General features: G+C 40.5%; 1 protein-coding gene across 3 annotated transcripts; it reads left to right on the top strand.

Moving 5' to 3' along the window:
* The first annotated feature begins 4733 nt into the window (after positions 1-4733).
* On the top strand, positions 4734-20467 carry HSF2 (heat shock transcription factor 2). 3 transcript variants are annotated; one of them, XM_027692178.1, is made up of 14 exons: positions 4734-4953; positions 8447-8555; positions 8759-8886; positions 10305-10429; positions 12762-12837; positions 13387-13448; positions 13562-13646; positions 14498-14667; positions 15954-16066; positions 16157-16232; positions 16804-16909; positions 18433-18492; positions 19076-19160; positions 19532-20467. In XM_027692178.1, the coding sequence occupies exons 1-14, from the start codon at positions 4783-4785 to the stop codon at positions 19822-19824; spliced, it is 1659 nt and encodes a 552-aa protein (XP_027547979.1). In that variant the 5' UTR covers positions 4734-4782; the 3' UTR covers positions 19825-20467. The 3 variants fall into 3 exon arrangements, with proteins under 3 accessions (XP_027547979.1, XP_027547963.1, XP_027547969.1); XM_027692162.1 differs by having other exon boundaries at positions 15954-16232; XM_027692168.1 differs by lacking the exon at positions 18433-18492 and having other exon boundaries at positions 15954-16232.
* The last annotated feature ends 173 nt before the right edge of the window (positions 20468-20640 follow it).

The raw sequence follows: 20640 nt of genomic DNA, 5'->3' as shown, positions 1-20640 counted from the left end.
CAGATTTATTTATTTTGTTTTCAGTCTGGGGGTCTTCTGGTTAAACAGGCTGAAGAGCCTTGTTAAATGGCCATTAGCATGGGGAGAGATTCGACATGACAGACTCCACAACCATGGAGCAAGTGGTTTTTGTCCATTCAAATCATATCTCTGAATGACCTCGAGAAGCAGACTAAGCTAATATAATTTATCTTTCAAAATAGCCTTAATTTTAAAACTTAACAAGAACATTGTTACTTTTACATGTCAAATATATGGTTAAAGTTGCTACTGACACTTTGCAAAGAATTTTTACTTTGCTCTTGATAAGAGTAAACCAATGTAAGGAGTCTTGTTTTTTGAAAAAAAGCTTTGCCAGCCTCTAGAATTGAGCTGGCAGAACAGTTATTTTATGGCAGTCCTAATCATTGGAATGCAAAATAGCATGGAATGGAGGCCTTAGAGTAACTAAATCATGTATGTAGTATGTGGTTGTTAAACTAGCTTCAGGTGAGATAAAAACTCCTTTTCATGCTTCATTCTGATTTATGAGCCCTTTATTGCCACAATGTTCATAACATTTATGTTATGAAATCCTACTTGAATACAACAAAGTCTTGAGAAAATTGTGCATAGTTTTTTTCATCTACTTTTAATTTTGGAAGAAAGCAGTGTCAAGTTTGGATGAACAAATGAGATCATATACTTTTGGGTTTTTTTCTTATCGTAGAACTTTTTTTCCGTAATTATCAACACATGGCCACAGCAAACTGCTCATAGCAAACCACTGTCAGGCAGTATGCCCATGAAACATTCTTCCCTTTTATCTCAAATCTACTATCCTTTCAGAAGCTTGAATAAAAAGTTCAACTTTGCAGGAAGCCCTCAAAATTAAATAACCTGGCCTGAACTCATTGTTAACACCTTAAGAAATGTGTTTAAACTCAGATATTATTTTTTGTCTCCTTTTTAAAGGTCGGGGGGGTTATGGCTTCAAGTCTGGAATTTTTTCAAGACACTGACTGTGATTAATTAAAACAATGTCTTGTTTAAATATATCTTTTTCAAGTTTGTAACTCTTTTCCTCTTAGTGTGAGAAAATTTTCCTCACAGTATGAGAAAACAGTATTTTAAGAGACACAGAATGTTTTCATGGAGTATACAAGACCTTACCTAATTGGGAAAAGCCTAAATTAAGTATTCCTCATACATAAGCAAATAAGAAATGGATACCACTTCCGTGCCATTTCCAAATCTTGAAGGGATAGTAGTAAATATGAATGTAGGTCTTCCTTTCAAGACAGAAAAACTGTTGATCATGAATGGAAGTCAGTTTCAGTTAATATAGCTTAATTTTAAATATACTGCAGGGAACAGTTATCATAACTTAATTTTAGAACTTGCTGTCAGCCTTTATTGTATCATTGTCTGTTAGATAGCCAGTGTGCTGACTGTGCCATCTGTTTTCCCTGCAGGGCATGCGGAGAAGGAAAATTGATAACTTAACTATCCAAAACACTGAATAGTACTTGAATCAGATGCACAAGAATGGCATAAACCTAACTGAAAAGATATTAGCTTTGGAAGAGTAATCTTTATAGAAGCTCTCTGAAATGTCATCTATCTTGTCTAATCTAGCCAGTTTCATCATGAATACAGACATCTCAGACCATCCCTGGTGCAAGGAGGATTAATTTAAACCAGGCCTCTTGGGGCCGCTTTTGATTCAATTTGATTCTAGTATATGCAGAGCTGGGACTTCTAGGAACACTTTCAATTATTTAAATGATGTGATATTTTTTTTAAAGGTGGAAGGCTTGCATCAAATTTTGTTGTGAAGTACTGTGCACAGTGCTTAATATTGCAGACATTACAGGATGGTCTACCTGTGGCTGCTTGTGTTTGTTCCAGGGGCAACACACTTTCATGGCGATAGTATAGACAAATCAATAAAGATAACCTTCAAGGACAAATTGCAGTCACAAAAAGAAGAGAGTATTGCCTTGAAATCTGTCACCCTACCTTTGGCTCCCCTGTTTAGTTGCTTCTTTTGCATCATGCTGTTTGTCTTAAGGAAAATCTGTAGACTGGTATCTCTTGGGGAGTTGACTCAAGCTTTACTCAGGGTCTGTTGCAACTGGAGTTCACACATTGCCCGTCAGCCTTATCAGAGCCATAGCAACGGCTTGTAAGAAAAGTGGAGCTGTTGACCCTTGCGCTATATTTCACGATGGTGGAAGAAAATAAGAAGTCAGAGAAGATAGATGAAGTTCATATAAGAGAAGTATTGTTCCATGAAGGCTGTTTTGTGACCTCTATTTGTAAATGTGCTGTGGAACATCTCTCATCCCAAATTATTTTCCTAAGCCACATCAAAACTGGACTATCAGTGGACAAAGCTCCTGTAAGAGAGTATGGGAGTGCTGTAGGGACTGCCTGCTGCTGAAGCATGAGAGGAAGAGACCAATGGTGGTTGTGATTCTAGGCATATGGGATGTCAAACTTTTTTCTCTTGGTTTCCTGACCAGATCTGAGGTGCTGCTAACTGCATAGCGTCTCTGTAAGCTGTAAGAAAAAGCACTGGAAATCAGATGTTCCCTACTGGCAGTGCTTTTTTAGTCTCTAACCACTAGGTCTTAGTTGGAACTCCTGCATGTGGGGGAACTGTGGACCCAAGGGAAGGGGAACGAGGCTGGGGAAGAACAGAATCTGCTGGGTTTGAGGGGTTAGTCAAGGGATATGAGATCTGTTTTTTTCTGAGTTCCAACATTCCACAATACTGAAAAAGTTTTAGCGCTGTGTTTTATTGGGGAAGGGAGGGTGAGAACTGCATCCTGAAAGATTTAAATAGCTTGACCTGTCTCAGAACTGATAATTACCAGATTTCTGCAAGCTAAATGGAGGAAAATTTTACTGCAGAGTGGAAAAACATGATAGCACTGCTCATGAAAATACTGGGAAGTCAAATAGCCTCTAGCTAAAAACTGCTGAGTTCTGCAATGGCTGGCTTGTAAAATAGTAAAACAAGAAGCTTTAGGAACATGGACAAGCAATTACTTTGTGCTCAGACCTCATAAGATAATAAAAAACCTAATGGAAAGGTTACTTGAATTGTACATTGCTAACATTTTATGATAAGTACTAAATTAATAACTTCCAGTTCTTAAGCCTTAAGGCTTCAGAAGAAAATTTTTTTCCTAATCTGAGGTTTGGGAGGAAAGGTTAAAAGAGTCCCCTCAACTGTAAGGTCCTGGAAATCAAGTTGCACAGTGGTCTTTGTTAACAAGGTGATGTTCAGTGTACTAATGAAATGCAAAAAGATTAAGTGTATGGTTCCACTTCTGTCTGAACAAAAGACATCAATATAGCAGTAGTGGTTTACCTTTTGAAATAATTTAACATGTATAAGCACAAATTTTCCAACAATATGTCAACTATTTTCAAATGGATGTTGAAAACAAGAAATACAAGATGGAGAGCAATTCTGTGTCCAGATTAAATTACAATCATGTTATGTCTGCTTATCTAGCAATTGTATCTAGATATACGGAATCTGGCAGGAGCTTGCTGCATGCAAGTCAGGATGAAAATTATTTGGGAAATTACTGTAAATTTGTATTTAAATTTAAAAGGCATTCTTTTAAGTTTTATTATTCCAAATACTGACCCTGGAAAGCTAAGCCATAAACTTAGGAACTGTGACTTCTCTCAGAATGATCTAGTGAATGTCAGTCAACAAGTTTGTTACAGGCTGCTAATGCTAGGAGAAAAGGGAAGCTGTGTGACATACAGCTTAAAACAAAAATATTGAAATTAATTTTCCTGTAGACTACTACGCTAAAACTTCTAATTTACTTTCCCTATGCCATTGTGCTTTATTTTCACTGCAAACTGAAGTGAATCAAGCTGACCATGACTGAGACTTTTTTTGAGAACTCTCAGCAAAGTAAGACATCAATAACGCTATCAGTCGATGAGGGCTTGTTGTGAAAATACTAGTTCTAGTTCCATAGAACAATTTCTTAAAAATTATTAGCAGTAAAGTATGCAATTCGGTTTTGCAAAATACCTGGTAAAGTACTAAAAGAAATTAATTTTACTGCATTTTATCATTCAGTAGGCTGTTTTCCGAGAGATACCCTTTTGATTCAAACTGGTTTCCTTTCAGAGGCTCTGTAGCCAGTAGGTCTAAAGCCTAAACACAAGTTGCCTAGGAGAGGGGTCTACTCAGGGCCTGCCTGAGTGGTTTGGGTTTTTTTTTTGGTTGGCTTGGATGTTCCTGTTGCACATATACTTAAATGTTATGAGATCGTGCACAGCACGATGTTCCGTGCCCTGTGCGCTTATGTTTGTCAGCTGACAAGCTTTTTCCTCACCTTTCTCCTGGGCCTTTCTGAAGCCCCAGGATGGGGTAAGTCCCTAACAAAGGCACGTTGTGGGCACCCACAAGCCGCTCCCAGCGCCTGGAGCCGGAGACCTTTCCCTCACCCGCCCCGTCTCCCTCAGCCGCTCCCTCCCCACGCGCGCAATGCCCCGGCGAGAACGTGCAGATCCGCCACGTGGCCCCGCCCCCCCGGGGCGAGGCGCGCCCCTATTGGCCCCGTCCCACCCGTGCCGGTGCTGTTGTGACACGTGAGGGCGGCGCACGTGGGGACGTTATGTAAAGAACAGGGGAAGGGGCGGGGCCGGCGCGCACGCGCGCGTGCAGCCGGGCCGGCGCGCACGCGGGGTCCGCGCGAGGGGCGGAGCCGGGCGCGCTGTGCGCAGCCCCCGGGCAGAGGCCCCGCCGCCGCCAGAGCGACAATGAAGCAGCAACAGCAGCAGCAACCGCCGCAGCCCCAGCCCCAGGCCCAGGCCCCGCAGCCCCCACAGCAGCCACCGCCCCTCGCCGGCCCGGGGGTCCCAGCCTTCCTCAGCAAGCTGTGGGCTCTGCTGGGCGAGACCCCTAGCAACAGGCTCATCACCTGGAGCCAGGTCGGCCGACACCCATCCCCCCCCCCTCCTTCCCGCCGGCGTGTGGCGGGAGCCCCCCCATCACCCTCCGCTTTACTCCGGCGGTGCCCGGCGGGCACCGGGCCCTACTGGGTGCCGCGGGCCTCGGCGTGCGCGGGGGGAGGGAGGAAAGCCAGGGTACGGCCGCATGGCGTGGTCAGGTCCCTCTCGGGCCGGGCCGGGCCGGGCCGCTGCTCGGCCTTGTCTTAGACGGGGAGCGGGAGCGCCGGTGCCCGCCCCGGGGGCGCGTCCCCAGCCGCTGCCGGGGGGGAGCCGCTCGTTCGCTGGGCCCGACTGAGCAGGCCGGGGCTTCCCCGGGCGGCGGGCGGCTCGGAGGGGAGGGCAGGGGCCCGGCAGTGGCGGGATTCTACCGTGCGCTGTGTTTATGGAGCCGTAGTGCGGGGAACGCGGGGCTGTGGGGGGATCTCCCTTTGCGAGGCGGTGCGTCAGTAGCGGGACTCGCCCTTGGTGAGCCGGGGAGGATGGGGAGAGCAGGGTGTGCCGGCCTGTTGCTGTTCCCCGAGAGCCGCTGACGGCCTCCAGAGGGGCCGGACCCCGCAGGGGCGACAGGGAGCGGCCACGTGGGGGGCGGGCGGGGGGTTCCCGGTCTCGGTGTCCACCTGCTGGAGCGGCGGGAAGAGGATGGGCCACGAGGAAAGTCTAATTGGGCACCATCTTCTTACACCTTCTTACAGTGTAACGAAGGGCTGGCGAGTTGCTGCAGTTAACATCACTAATTCTTGTGCTAAATGCTAAGCACGTATTTTAATAATAACTATTTCATTTTTCTCTACATCCTCTTTTCAAGAAAATCCTGTTCTCAAACTCTGTCAACATCTGCAAGTGGTGTTGAGAGAAACTCAACCGAGAGCTGCTATTTTAAGTGCTCGAGGAACGATAAAACGTCTTAAACATTTTACTGATAATGATTTACCAGTAACTTCAGCCAAAACTTCCCAAAGGGGGTAGCAGGAGGCCTCAATAGGTTATGACAGCTTTCCTTTCTTCTATTGTTTTCTTTTTTTTTTTGGAAGAGGGGTAATAAGGGCTATATGAAGATTGATGTTATCTACCTTAAGATGTGCTATTTTTGCTACCTTACACTTTTAATGAACACATTCCAAATTCATCGCTCATGTTTATCTCGAGTAAACACACCAAGACTATTAAGTATCCTTGTTTTATTTTCTTAATTAACAGTAAAGACTAATTGTTTGAAATTCTGCGAGGCTGTTTCTAGGGGGAAGGTCCACTAATAACAGTTGATGTTATTGGCAACGAGCAGTTCTTGTGGGAGTGGAGTATTGAGGTTGCTTGGGATATCTTTTAAAAATGCACTATGTCGATATTATAGGGTATAAAAAGTGTACCAAATGTAACAGGGGAGAGTACAGTTACTATAATATTTTGCTTTCCTCGTATACAAATCTATATCCTTACACTGTAAGGCTAAGCACCATCTGAAACCAAACAGCCAGATTTTGTCTCCCTGCATACATATTTCAGTGAAGCCACTGTATGTGTTGTCCATGGAAATACGGGTCAGGAATACCAAATGTAGCACTTGGGAGACTGCTGTATGCTGCAGTCATTGGCACTAGGAGTTGAAAACCATGTTGAGCTGTTAGTGATGATTACAGGCCTTAGCATCTGTACAGCCTTGCTGTAAATGACTGTCAGGGCAACAAGAGCTAGTAGATGTGTTACCCAGATTTTCCTGTCTTAAGCCTGGACAATGTCAAAGGGACAAAGTGAGGCACCACATGGAAGTTGTCACTTGAGCACCTCCAGTTGATGAGTTTCACACAGCATTGGCTGAAATAGTCAATGTCTTTTGCTTCCCTTTTTCCTTCCACTGGTTGTTTCTCAGCAGGAGGTAGGCAGGTGTTACTGGAAGTTTTCATCTTCCTATCTTCCTCTCAGTGTTAAATGCATCCAGTGGAGACCATTTATAAAATCCTGTTCCTAATGATCATGGTTTGTCAGGAGCAAGCTGTTGTGGTTTAACCCCAGCTGGCAACTAAGTACAACACAGCCGTTTGCTCACTTTCTTGCACCCTGGTTAAAAAAATTTAAACCTGTGGGTTGAGATAAGAACTGTTTAATAATTGAAACAAAGTAATTTATAGTATACATAATATAATAATATATTATTAATATGTAGTAGTAATAAAAAGGACAGAGAGAGAAAATCTAAGAAAAACAGATGATGTGCTGTACAATTGCTCACTGCTTACTGGGCCAATACCCAGCCCATCTGTGAACAGCAGTTGGCCCCCATTCTGGGTAACTCCCCCAGTTTATATACTGGAGATGATGTTCTGTGGTATAGAATATCCCTTTGCCCAGTGTGTGTCAGCTGTCCTGGTGTAGTGGTGCACACATCCAATCCACCCTGCTATGCTCCCTCCCAGCTTCTTGTGCACCTGCTCAGTGGCAGAGCTCGGGAAGCTGAAAAGTCCTTGACTTAGAGTAAGCACTGCCCAGCTACAACTAAAACATCAGAGAATAATATTGACATCAACATTATTCTCCTAGTGAATCCAAAACTCAACGCTGTGCCAGCTACTAAGAAAAAATTAATTCTATCCCTGCTGAAACAAGGACACAAGCCCTTGGATAAGAATCTTCACATGGTCTTATGGTTGGTTCTCTCAGCTTCTTGTGATGATCATAAAACAGCTGGCATTTGAGGATAAGAAAAATGTGACTTATTGAACTAAAGGCTTCTAAGAAGATGGAGTAACAGTGTTGACATTTGTTAAAGATGATAGACTTTTTATTAAATACAGGGTGAGAGTACTGTGGTTGTATAGACATCTAAAGCTTTTAGAAGTAGGTAATTTGCATTTTGCCAAGTATTTGCCCTGTAGTTGGTGGGGTGGTCATTGAAGAACAAAGAGCTGATCTTTTTATTTTAGTCAAAGCCTGTGGATTAAATAAAAGATCAGTCCTCCTTCACAAGTGGCATTCCAGAAGGGGTATGTTGCCTTGGGTGGTTACCTTTTTGGTAACTCCAAAACCCAGTGGACATGCTCAGCCCTTTGACAGCTCTATCTGCTCTACAAGTCCTATCAAACTAATCATGCTTTTATAGTGGAAAGCAGATGGGACTTTCATCTGGTTGTTGGTGTTTTTTCCTTGCTCAGGCTCTTTGTTAGATTTCTTACCAAGACTTCAGAACGATGTACAAAATTGATAGTATTGTCCTGTAGTGAAACTATGATAATTGTTGGGAAATAATTCATAGCTTCAGGAAGCAAAAAGTAACAATGGAGATGTTCCTCTTCAGATACAGATAATGATGTAAATTGATAGTACTCAGTTGCTTTTTGTTTTGGAAAGTTGTAGGCAGGCAGATCAGTAATGTATTGCATGCACAAAGGCAACATTCCTATCTGGTGATTAATTCTAAAAGCCCAGTGTGTTTTCTGCTATGGTTTTTAAGTAGCCTAATATGTGTTTCTCATTTTAGAATGGCAAGAGTTTCTTGGTGTTGGATGAGCAGAGATTCGCAAAAGAGATTCTTCCCAAGTACTTCAAGCACAACAACATGGCAAGCTTTGTCAGACAGCTGAACATGTGTAAGTTCCTGGATTTTTGCATTCTAGCATAGTTCTAGATCCTGTACACATTTAGTTTTAATTTCCTTTGAGCAGTGGCCCTGTGTTCTGTGCAACTAGGATACTGTCTTATCCTCAAAGTTATTAATAGGATAGTTGGGATGGCATATTTTGAATTTCTTGATGTGGATTTTGAAGTTTTCTTTTTCTTTTTTTTTTTCAAGATGGCTTCCGGAAAGTTGTCCATGTTGATTCTGGGATTGTCAAACTGGAGCGAGATGGTCCAGTAGAATTTCGGCATGCATATTTTAGGCAGGGCCGAGAGGACTTGTTGGAACACATTAAAAGGAAGGTTAGTGAAAACTCAGTATGTAGAAAACCTGTACTACTACGTGTCGATGAATAGCAAAGTTCATGACAAGTTTAACTGCAGGATTATGAGTGCAGATAGTTTGGAGTTTATGTAAGCAAACTGCACTGCTTTCATTTATATCTTGATCCTGTTTAAACGTATTTTGGGGGATTTGACTGCGCTTCTTTATTTAACCTACTTCGCTGTCATTATAGTAAGTTTCACAGGTGACAAAAATGAGTGAGTTAGGCAAATATGACAATTTTCAAGAGAGTATTAGAAGTACAGAGCATGCTTTGACTTTACCTAATCAGTAATAGAAGAAACTGCTTGTTTATGTAGCTTGTTTCAGAACGAAGCTACTGTAAGCATTAAACTTTCCACCAAAGAGAACAGGGGGCAAACCTATAAACATGTTTGTTATGCTGCTAAATATGACTCTGAAATGTGCTCTGCTGTTAATGTGAGTCAGGTGAATATAGATACCAAATAGAAATATGGCATATTAAACTCTGGTGAGAGGGTGGGTGTTGTGGTTTAACCCCAGTCAACAACTCAGCCCCACAGAGCTGCTTGGTCACTCCCCCCATGTCGGTATGTGGGTGAATTTGGAGAGTAAAAGTGAGAAGACTCCTGGGTTGAGATAAAGACAGTTCAGTAAGTAAAGCAAAAGCCACACACGCAAGCAAAACAAAACAAGGAATTCATTTACCACCTCCTATGGGCGGACAGGTGTTCAACTATCCCCAGGAAAGCAGGGCTCCGTCATGTGTAACAGATACATTTGTCTTCACAAATGCTGTCAGTTCAAACACCCCTCCTTCCTTCTTTATCCCCCACTTTTACATACGCAGCATGACACCATGTGGTATGGATTATCCCTTTGGTCAGCTGGGGAAAACTGTCCCAGCCATGTGTGTGCCCTCCCAATTTCTTGTGCAGCCTCAGCCAACTTGCTGGTGCAGTGGGGGGAAAACCAGAAAAGGCCTTGACTCCATATGTAAGCACTGCTCAGCAGTAAAAAAACAGCTCTGTATTGCCAATGCTGCAACATAACAGCACAAATCCAAAACACAGCCCTATATTAACTACTGTGAAGAAAATTAACTACTCTAGCTAAAATCAGCACAAAGTGATGTACTGATTAACACCAAGTTATTGTGAAGCAGTTATAATGAAGTAGAGCACTTGGGAGAGTGCCTGAAGAATCTGAATATACACAGATGTTTGTAACAGCAAAAGCTAATGTGATGACAGCTATGTTTCTGGTTTGGGGTTTTTTTTGATGCTTGGTTTATTATTAACTTAAATGCATAGTTTGTCAACACTAGTAAGAAAATATATTTGATCACCCAAATAGAATATTAGTTAAGTATGAGTAAAGGGAAGTGGTGTTTATGGATTCTAATCTTTTAAAGGTTTCGTCTTCGAGACCTGAAGAAAACAAGATACGTCAGGAAGATCTCTCCAAAATAATATGTAGTGCTCAAAAGGTGGAAATTAAACAAACGACTATTGAATCTCAGTTGTCTCTTTTGAAGAGGTAAGTTGCTGCATCAGTAACTGATCCCTAATGCTGATTAATTCTGATACTAGATATTGGACAAAGATCTAATTTTAGGTGTCTCTTGATTTCTGATTACCTAAATTCAGTATTGGTTTAGGAACATAAATTTCAATAGAAAAATTACATTAAAAATTAAATATTCTGATATTGTTAAAAGTAATAGGCAATGTTGGTGTTTCCAGAACTGTCTAGTTGTGGGCAATTAAATAATACCTTTAGTTCCATAATGCTACTGAGGCTGAATATTCAAATCAGCTCTTGGCATAAAGTATGCTGGTTTACGTCTTCAAGTTTGAAGTAGTTACTGTATTTAGTTTGAGGCAGAGTTTCATTTGTGCAAAGTGCATATAATACTTTCTTATAACAGTTAATGTCTTTGGTCACTGATTTTTATTTTCCTATTGTTGTCTTTGTTCCCCACTGCTTAAAATTGCAGAAGAGTTAATACCTTGGAAAATGTATTTAGAAATCTAGTTTGGAAATTCATTTGTTGCATCAGTTACAAAGGAACAGAATCTAAAATGCAAATGTAAATAGAGTATTTTTAGAGCATTTTTACCTAGTTAGTAATTATGATTTATTCTCAACAGTGAGAGAGACGTGTGTCACAAATTACTTAATCGTTTAGAGTATGTAGATACAAACAAGATACATGACAATAAGCTCATGCACTGTAAATCACATCACCTGAATAGGAACTCTGTCTCAGGACACCTTAACTTAAATTGAGAAAGTAAGTGATGGTGTACCTCTGTGACAGAGGTCACTGATTAGTTAAAGTTTTAAGAAGTAAATTTTGTCATTTATAGTCTTCAGTTCTAGTTACTTGAGGGGTAGAACATTCAGAGGCAAACTTACTTGGCCTAGAAAGAATCTTGGTTAGAATCTGGCCAGTCTAGAGTAAAAATGCTCATATTTGCCCTTTGCAAATCCTAGATGAATTTGGGTTGAAATAACCTCAGAAGGCCATCAGGTCCAAATCCCTGCCCAGAGCAGGGCTGACTTTGACTGAAATGACATCCAGTTGAAAATGACCTGACAGTTTGTAGATGAGAACTTAGAATGGTTGTCTTTGACATCCATGATTTTGTCCCATCAGTTTAAAATAACTGAGGTAGAAACTGGGCTAAATCAGAAGACCTAGTCCTACAAAACATGTTAATAAAGCTAGTGAGAAAGTTCAGAATCCCTAACTTCAGTTGTTAAATTTTTGATGGAACTGTACTCCGAAACTGTATGTTGGATATATGTTGGACATATGTTGGACATAGAAGCAGTTTGAGGAGTAATACCCTGCATCACACTGCATGTGAACAGCTGTTTCTGAAAACTTAGCTTAAGGTTTCCTAAAAACCGAACACCAGTGAGGTTTGTTTCTCTCTGTTGAAAATTAAACTGCAAAAGAGAGGAGGGTGGTATGTTGCCTTTCCTTATTCATTGGGGCTTTAATATGCAACATGCTGTTGGAAACAAATTTCTCGTCCTTACAGTAGCAGGGGCAGTTTTTACGCTGTCTCAGTAACTGGCCTCCTGTGAGTACTGGAACAGCTAAGATTTGTAAAATGGCAGTGTTTCATGAAAACTGCCACCTCTGACAAGCTCTGTTAGTTTTTAGCACCTAACATGCCCCTTTTACTGGAGCTAATAGAGGCAACTGTTTGAATGGCTACAGCTGCGTGTGTGACTTGCGAGCTTGTTCTATACACACAAGCAAAGCGTGTACAGAAACGTGCTTTGAAGACAGGCAGTTGCTGACAGGTGGCTTGCACCTAGCAAAAGGTGTGTGAGGGAGGACAAGCAGGCTGGATGTAGGTGAAGAACTCTGGTTTTTAGTGGTGAGAGGAAACTGCATTCTTATGCTGTCCCTTGCTGCCAGCAACCAACTGCATACTTGATTTTTTTTTTATTTTATTTCTAGAAGGAAGAAAAGAAGGTAACTTTGTTTTTACAGGAAAGGAAACAAAATGGTTAATTTTTAAATGCTGAAAGTTAATTTTAAAATGCAGAATGTATAGCTAATAAATACTGCCAAATGTGAGAATTTTTGTTTCTTCCATTTTAAAAGGGCTGGAAATTCTCTGCAGGGCATTTGTTGTCTTTGGGTCTCCATTTTGTAATTACTTTCCAAGGCTGCTGACTGTGTGACACTCCCACCCCACGCCCTAATCTAAAAACATATTTTGAAGAGCTTTAATAAGGCCAACTAATCTTTAACAAAAATTAATATAAAAGTTTTATAACTTTTATAACTTTGTTTTATAAAACAAAGTTTTATAACTTTGACTTTTAAATCATCATTTTTAAACAGAGAGAATGAATCCCTTTGGAGGGAAGTGTCAGAACTGAGAACAAAACACTTGCAACAACAGCAAGTTATTCGAAAGGTAAGGCTTCATTCAAGTGTTGTACTTGCATGAGGGAGTGCTCAATTATGAAGTTCTGTATTGCTGTATTACTTGGCTGACCTGCTGACCTTGTATTTGTAATGTTAATTGTACATGTAATTTTTTCTGAATCTGTCAAAAATACCTTTCACCAGAACCAGTATTTACAGATACAGGTTACGTATATGATCCACATCTCTGTACGCCCTCTGTCATTGCTTATTAGAATTCTTCTAATCGTTTGAGTTGCTGCATGTCTTTCTGTGTACTGTAAAACGTAGTGTAAAAGCTTCCTCTTACCTCCTGCTATGTGTAAAGCCTTTCTTGGACAACTGAATAACTATTTTGTTGAGATATTACCAGCAGTGTTTTTACCATGATTTTTAACTTTTCTGAACAGCTCTATATAAAAGTTACTACACAAAATAAGTGTTTTGCTGTTTATGTATAGATTTTATTATTGAAGTCTTCTGCTATAATATAGATTGATGCTCAAGAGAAAACAGTTACAAAGTAGAGTGATTACCAATAGTGTTCTTTCCCTTACAGATTGTACAATTCATTGTTACCTTGGTGCAGAATAACCAACTAGTGAGCCTAAAACGCAAGAGGTAGATATGATCTTGAAAACTTGCTGTCCAGTCAGTAAACTGACATGCCTTGTTGACTAAAATCAAAGAATTGGTTTTGAGGTTGCTTTCTTCCTTTACTCTTTCTGATGTAGGCCTCTACTTTTGAACACTAATGGACCTACAAAGTCAAATGTATTTCAGAAAATTGTGAAAGAACCAGCTGACAGTAGCCACCACGTAAGTTTTCTGTTATGGATACGCTCTGTTATGATGAAGGAAGGAGTGCAGGGGGGCAGATGAACCAAGTAGATTGTCTTATGGGGAATAAAACATGACTGTGTACTGAGAGCTGTCAACTTGTAGAAGTGGTGTGTCGTATTCTGTTGATAATCACCATTCACTTCACAACATAAGCGTGTATAAACCAGTTGCCTGTGTATTAAATACAGCTTGACATGATCCTACTGAAAGCAGTTTGCTTTTAATAATTGTGCTGTTAGAAATAGCACATACGTGTTGCATTGTTATCTCTGGGAGTGAGGCGCCCCTGGCCCCATACAGAGACAAGGGTCCAGTGTGTTGGTCTGCAAGGCAGCATTCAATGCAGCAAAATCATGTCATATTTTTCCATTTGAACGAGTCATGCCACTGAAAGTTGTTTTCTGCTGTCCAAATAAAGATTGGTGGGGAAATGGTCAAAATGAGTGCTATAGCATGGCATCAGAATTAGTAGCTTTGAAACAAAGTACTATTTAAACAGTAGTCACTGTTTTAATGTTTTTATTTATTTTATGGTCCCGTTTTTGCAGCTTTTGTGTTGCATTTGCTGACAGTGCTAGTATATTTTTATTTCTGTGCCTGTAGTGTTTGCCAAACTTTCCTGTAGCTGGTATTCTCCATCTTGTTCATTTCTTTGTGTGGCTTTTTTTATTAAACATAGATCTATACAAACAGCTCATAATCTCAAAGGGGTAGGAAAGCTCTTAGACTTTTTTAGATTAGAAGCATTGTAAGATAAAATGATAACTGTCAAAATGCTGAAGCTCATCATCTTTCTGTCCCCTGACTCCTTTAAAAATAATTCTCAGGTACCTCTCAACAGAAATGAGGGCTTAAAACAAAGAGAACAGATTTCAGATGACATTGTTATTTACGATGTCACTGAGGATGTGGGTGATGAAGAAAATCCCATGGGTGATGAAGAAAATTTTCCTGTTACACCAGAAACAAATGAAGATACCACTTCAGATTCTTCCAAGTAAGAAGTCTGTAGAAGTGTATGTAGATAATGGCTTTCAGTGTTGTATAATACGCAATAATTCAGATGTTGTAGGTAATTTCTTTTAATGAAGTGGTCAGAATTACTCAGCACTCCTGCACATATAGAAGCTTCATCTGTGAATTCACACTAGCTTTTGATTTATTGACCTCTGGATTTATTCCAATTAGTTAATTGGCTGTTGGAGTTGTAATATGTGGCAGGTACATATAAACTGGTGAAAGCAATCTGTATTATTGCACTCTTTTTAAATATACTAGTTGTCCAAAGACAGAGTGTTTTCTTACTTTTGGTTATGAATACAGACAGGAATAACTTCCCTTGTTTTTACAGATTTTTGTGGAGAATAATTTGCATGTGTTGTTTGTCAGGTGTTGGTGTGGTCTTTGAACTTCATTAAGCCAGTTAATTTCAGGGGTTTTTTTTAGTCCCAAGTGTTTTGTGACTGTGTTCCTTCTTGTTTGTACTCTAGTACTATAGAAGTAGTTCATCTTGCATCTACAAGCAAGTTGAGATTTGGTTCAGGGACTGAGGAGCAACTCTCTTCCTGAGTTACATTGGATTGATAGGGCCTGTATTATGCCTCAAGAAATAAAAGTTAGGTATTTCTAGCTTACACTTGAACTGGTACCATTCTTCTTGCTCAGCTGATGTCTGGAAATGTATTCTCTGATAGAAAACTTTATGAGGATACAGCTGTGATAGAGAGGCAGCATAACTAACGGCCACTTAAGGGTTAAGAACTGGAATGTGGATGAAAGCAAATTAATTGAGGCTTGCTCTTGGTTTTCAGGTTTCATTCCTGGTATACTGTAACAAGGTTAATAACAAACCTGTTGACTGAGATCCTTTATGTTATGGATGCTCCAGAATTGATTCTGTTCAACAGGAAATACACAAAATATATGTTGTCTGTCTAGTTTGATAACCTTGTATGCTTTGGTCCACTTTGTACATACTTTATACGCGAACTTATAGTTGTTCTAATGCAAAAAGCTATCCTATAGCTTTTTAGTAGTTGGTTATTGTGGTCTAGCACAACAGTGTGTGCTAGCTGAGCTGCATTAGCTGTATTGAGCATTACAGAACCGTATCAATGGAAAATAGATATTGAGAGTATCTTTCTGTGTTTAGTACTAAAAAGCAGTAGAAAAGTTTATTTCCTTATAGTGGCTTGACTAAAGTGAGGAGTAACTAAACCTGTATAATAATACCAATTTAAAAGTGTGTATGAAATGCTCTAATTAATTTATCTTATATTGCAGCTGTAGTTGTAGCTATCCTTCTCCCGATATTGTAATTGTGGAAGATGATAACGAAGATGAATATGCCCCTGTAATTCAAGGGGATAAAAGCACCGAATCAGTTGCTGTCCCAGGTAATGATCCAGTCAGCCCTGTTAGTGACAGCACAAGCCCACTCATGTCAAGTGCTGTACAGCTGAATAACCAGTCAACTTTAACTGCAGAAGATCCAGTCTCAGTGATGGATTCCATACTCAGTGAAAATGGAGTAATTTCACAGAATATAAATCTTCTTGGAAAGTAAGTAGTCTGGTCTTTTGGTTTTTTCAAGTATTAGAACAGATTATTTGACTGAAGTAAAAAGAACTGAATAGTAGTTTCTGCGGAGAATGTTAAATTTATAACCCATTGTTATTCTAGCCAGTTTGTAAAGATCCTTCTATTTTAAGTATTTTAAGATGTGACCTCTGATTCTCATTGTGAAGCTCATGAGTGAGTTGGGATGTGTAATCTGGCAGTGTAATATTGTGTATATCATTGTTTAAACTGTCAAGATTTATTTGTGTCACTCCTGCAGGCGGATGGGACTCATTAGGGCTATGTGGAGCCAGTGTCATGTCATGTCATAGTGATATGTTGATACAATACCTGCAATACCTGTTTCAGAGCACCCGTCTGCTTTACTTGGGTTCTCCTCTAGAGGCTAAAAGTTTTTATTTTTTTCCAGAGGTCATATCTGATGAAAAAACTTAGTTTATTCTAGTTATGGTAAAGATTTTTAGATGCACGTAGTACATCTGTGTAAAGCTTACTCGAGGATTTCTCTTATTTTGTTAAGGGATACAGCAGTAAAATACTGTTTGTCTTCTAGAGTTGAACTTCTGGATTATCTTGACAGTATCGACTGCAGTTTAGAGGACTTCCAGGCTATGTTATCGGGACGACAGTTCAGCATAGATCCAGATCTCCTGGTCGATGTAATTTTGACTGTTTATTTTAAATACTTTGGCAATAGGCATTAGAAAAGATTCATGTGTATTGTTACTGTGAGGAATGGATTTAAAACACAACTGATATTTTTTCCTCTCTTCCCTTTAAAAAGCTGAGCTACAAATATTTATTGATATATGTTTCTTGAGCACTGGTATAATTCTTAGTGCTACACCACTGCTCAAATGAATTCATAAGATTTTTATTGAAAAAGGGCTTTATTAATGAATGAAATCATGCTTATATTTGTTGTGACATGAACTTAGACATCAAGTAGATGTCTAATACTCTTGCTTTGAAATAACCCAGCACATCATCTGTGGTCTTCTCAATGAACTGGGGTTAAAAAGGCTCTTGGCATTTATTTTACATGTTTCCCTGCAATTTCAGGTTTCTTCAGGTTTATGTTGAGTAGAATGGTCTGGGTTGGAAGGGACCTGTGCACTTCATCTAGTCCAGTCCCCTTTCTCAAAGCAGGGTCAGCTTGAAAGTTGAATCTTATTGCTCTGGACCTTGTTTACTCAAATTCCAAAATCTCCAAAGACAGGCTCTTGGGTGTCTGTTGAGGGCTTGACTCTTCTTAGTGAAACATTTCCTTATGTCAGTCACTGTTTGCCCTGCTGCAGTTTGTCACTCTTGCCTCTTGTCCTTTGTCCATGTGGAGTTTGCCTTCTCCGTAACAGAGCAGTGGAAGAGAGCAATTATCCTCCCTCCTCGGCCCTCTTCAGACAAGATTAGCCAGTCTTCCTGAGCCTCCTGCATGCCTTAAGCCTCCAAACATCTGTGGCCCTCCGGACACCTTCTAATTTAAAAACTGGACACTCTTCCGCAAGTGGCCTCAGGTGCTGTGCAGAGAGAAATAATTGCTTCCAGCGACATCCTGGCTGTGCTGCCCATAGCAGAGCTTCTCTCCCTGTAGCAAGGCCATGCTGCTGGCTAGTGGCAGGGTGTTGTCTATCACAACTCCCCTGTTCCCTCTCTGAGGAGCTACTCCTTGTGCATTTGTTCCTTAACCCTAACCTGGGCCAGTGCATGAGGTTACTGGGTCCTGAAGACACGTGGCTGTTGAACCTGGTGGAGTTCCTGTTGGCCCCTCTCCCACTTGTTTGAGATACCTCTTAATGGCAGCTCTGCTCTCCCACATACTGATGACTCCTTCTGGTTTGGTGTCACTTGGAAACTTGGGCAGGATGTGTTTGTCCATATTGTAGACAGAATTATCCATGCAGCAAAGTCAGAAGAAATTGGTGTTTTAAAACTGCAGCAAACCGTGTTAGTTAGATGCAATATAGTTGTTTCCTTTGTGACTGAGCTTCATGGAATCGCAAACCATTGTGCGCCAAAGCTAGTTTTTCTTTGCAAAAGTGGTACCTACCTGTAAATAAACTCCAGTCCTCATAGAGGGTGGAATAAATACAGGGTTTATTCTCACACATGCAGATGCAATGGTCTTGTATTCTTAATAGCAGCATCAAGATACCTAAAACTTGATGTGTTTTGTCTCATTCAGCTTTTTACAAGCTCCGTGCAGATGAATCCCACAGATCATGATCATATCGCTAGTACCAAAGTAAGTCTTAAATCTATTGCTCAGCGTACACAGTAGTGACAGATGCAAACTTTTGCTCACCTTTTGCTGTTTTCTTTACTGGTATCATGGCACTTCATGCTCTGACTTTTAAGACTTCCATGAGAATAAGAAGACTACAGCTGATTTCATCCTGTTAGGCTTTAAACAGCAAAGGGGAAAAGGACAGTAATTAATAATGTCCTTTAAAACTTGTATTATCTTGAGGCCAATACCTCTACATTGTACCAGTCTCTTGACTTTGTATCCCCAAGATTTTAGTACTTGCAAAGGTGTGGTACACACTTTGTCAGAATGGTTTCATCTGTATTGTCTGGTGGGAAAAGAAACACAATAAGCAGATGTAGCTCTTAGAATTTGTCTTGTTCATTTACAAGCATTGATTTTGGTTCTTGCTTTCCATTTCACATTTTCTCAGCCAAGGTCTGTTAGCAGACTGATAATGCCACTGCAAACCTTCACAAATAAAAACTGTAGGGTTTTTTTTAGTAGTTGCTCAGCTGTGTTCCACTGGCATTGTTACGGGCTTTAAGCATGTGTTTAAAGAGTTTGCTTTTGTTCACAGACAGAGACAAAGGGAAAAGAAACTAACAAGAATAATACTGGTCCAGCGGCTTCACAGGAAACACAAGCCACTAAGCCCAGATCAGGTTAGTTGTGGTGATTTGTTAAAATACTTAAACAGTTGAACATGCATTGTTCTAAAAGCCATCTTGGTTATTTGCTCTTTTTCTGGTTTTATGTTATGCTGATGAACAAATAACGAAAACAAAATACTTAGTATATTTGATTTAGGTTTTTGGCACTGCACCAGATGCAGAGAAATTGATGTTTTGCAGGAGAATCTGCACAACATTGTATATGCATGTAACAATTCTATAACAACACATGTAAAACAAACACCTATAATGGTTTTTTATTAATTATTCTCTAAATAAGTGCTGTGGGTTGGATATTGTTTTTTCCTTCTGCATGTAGAAAGGTGTGTGAACTGATGTTCTGGGCATTTTTTCCCCCTTAGATAAGCAGCTGATACATTACACTGCGTTTCCACTCCTTGCATTCCTCGATGGGAACCCAGGCTCCACTGTTGAGAGCGGGAGCTTCGCAGCTGAAGCAGCTCCTTCCACTGTTGACAAGTCCCTGGAAGGGGATGAGCTCCTGGAGAGCAGCCTGGATCCTGAGCCCACCCAGAGCAAACTGGTGCGTCTGGAGCCACTGACAGAGGCAGAGGCGAGCGAAGCCACGCTGTTCTACCTATGCGAACTTGCTCCAGTGCCCATGGACACAGATATGTCGTTTTTGGATAACTGATGCGAGGGGGACTCTGTATATAGTCATGAAGATGAACTATTTATTTAGAATATTGTTTGGTATGAGAGTTTTTTGTAAATCACTGTTTTATGTAACCAGGTATGTGGAATCTAAAGTACCTTTCCTGAATCTTCCTACAAGCAATTGTTTAGTTACACTTTAGACAAGCCACCAGGCACGGCTGGCAGTACTAGTCAGAGTGCTGCTACACTGCTATGAACACTTGTGTTACACACATTGCTAAGTACCCAACACTGGTAAGCAGTAAGCTTTCATTTATGGTTTCTTATACTTCTGGTCTTATATATGATGACATAAACTAGTAGTGTATGGTTAGGAACACCTACTTTCTGTATTTTGGGTTTTTTATTTTTTACAGCATTTTGTCTAACACATGAGGCGTTTTTGGGGTGGGGGGACCAGGACCTGATGTAGGCTTTTTTTTTCCCTGCTTGAACTGGGAACAAAGTGCCTGTACCTTGCTAAATCTTGGTTCTGCCTTACTTTCACTTCAGTGGAAGTGCTCACAGATAGCACAAACTGGGGAAAAGTTCTTGACAGCCGCCAGGCCCCATGACTGCATGAGTACTTTTAACTTGGACCATTTATGCTGATAAAATAAATGTTACTTAAGTGTGATACTTGTTAAGAGTTTGTCTCTTATTCCGTGTGCCAGATGGCTATGGATTTGACAGCCTCTCATTTTCGTATGTAGCTGCGCAAGGAGGTCTGCTGCTGTGCACAATTTTTGGAAAATAGTTTATATCCAAACTTTATGGTTTATAATAAAGTGTCCAAAATAAGTGCTTAACGCAG

Source organism: Neopelma chrysocephalum, unplaced genomic scaffold, assembly GCF_003984885.1.
Source record: "Neopelma chrysocephalum unplaced genomic scaffold, ASM398488v2 Primary Assembly neopelma1_23, whole genome shotgun sequence".
NCBI lineage: Eukaryota > Metazoa > Chordata > Aves > Passeriformes > Pipridae > Neopelma > Neopelma chrysocephalum.
The sequence above is the reverse complement of the archived record's forward strand: the minus strand, read 5'-3'. Positions and strand labels throughout refer to the sequence as shown.

Excerpts from the sequence above, each read along its gene's own strand:
- HSF2 (XM_027692162.1), top strand. The coding sequence starts at position 4,783 with ATGAAGCAGCAACAGCAGCAGCAACCGCCGCAGCCCCAGCCCCAGGCC. Across the intron at positions 4,954-8,446 it reads GGCTCATCACCTGGAGCCAG|AATGGCAAGAGTTTCTTGGT; the intron begins GTCGGCCGACAC and ends TTCTCATTTTAG. Across the intron at positions 13,647-14,497 it reads CAGCTGACAGTAGCCACCAC|GTACCTCTCAACAGAAATGA; the intron begins GTAAGTTTTCTG and ends AATAATTCTCAG.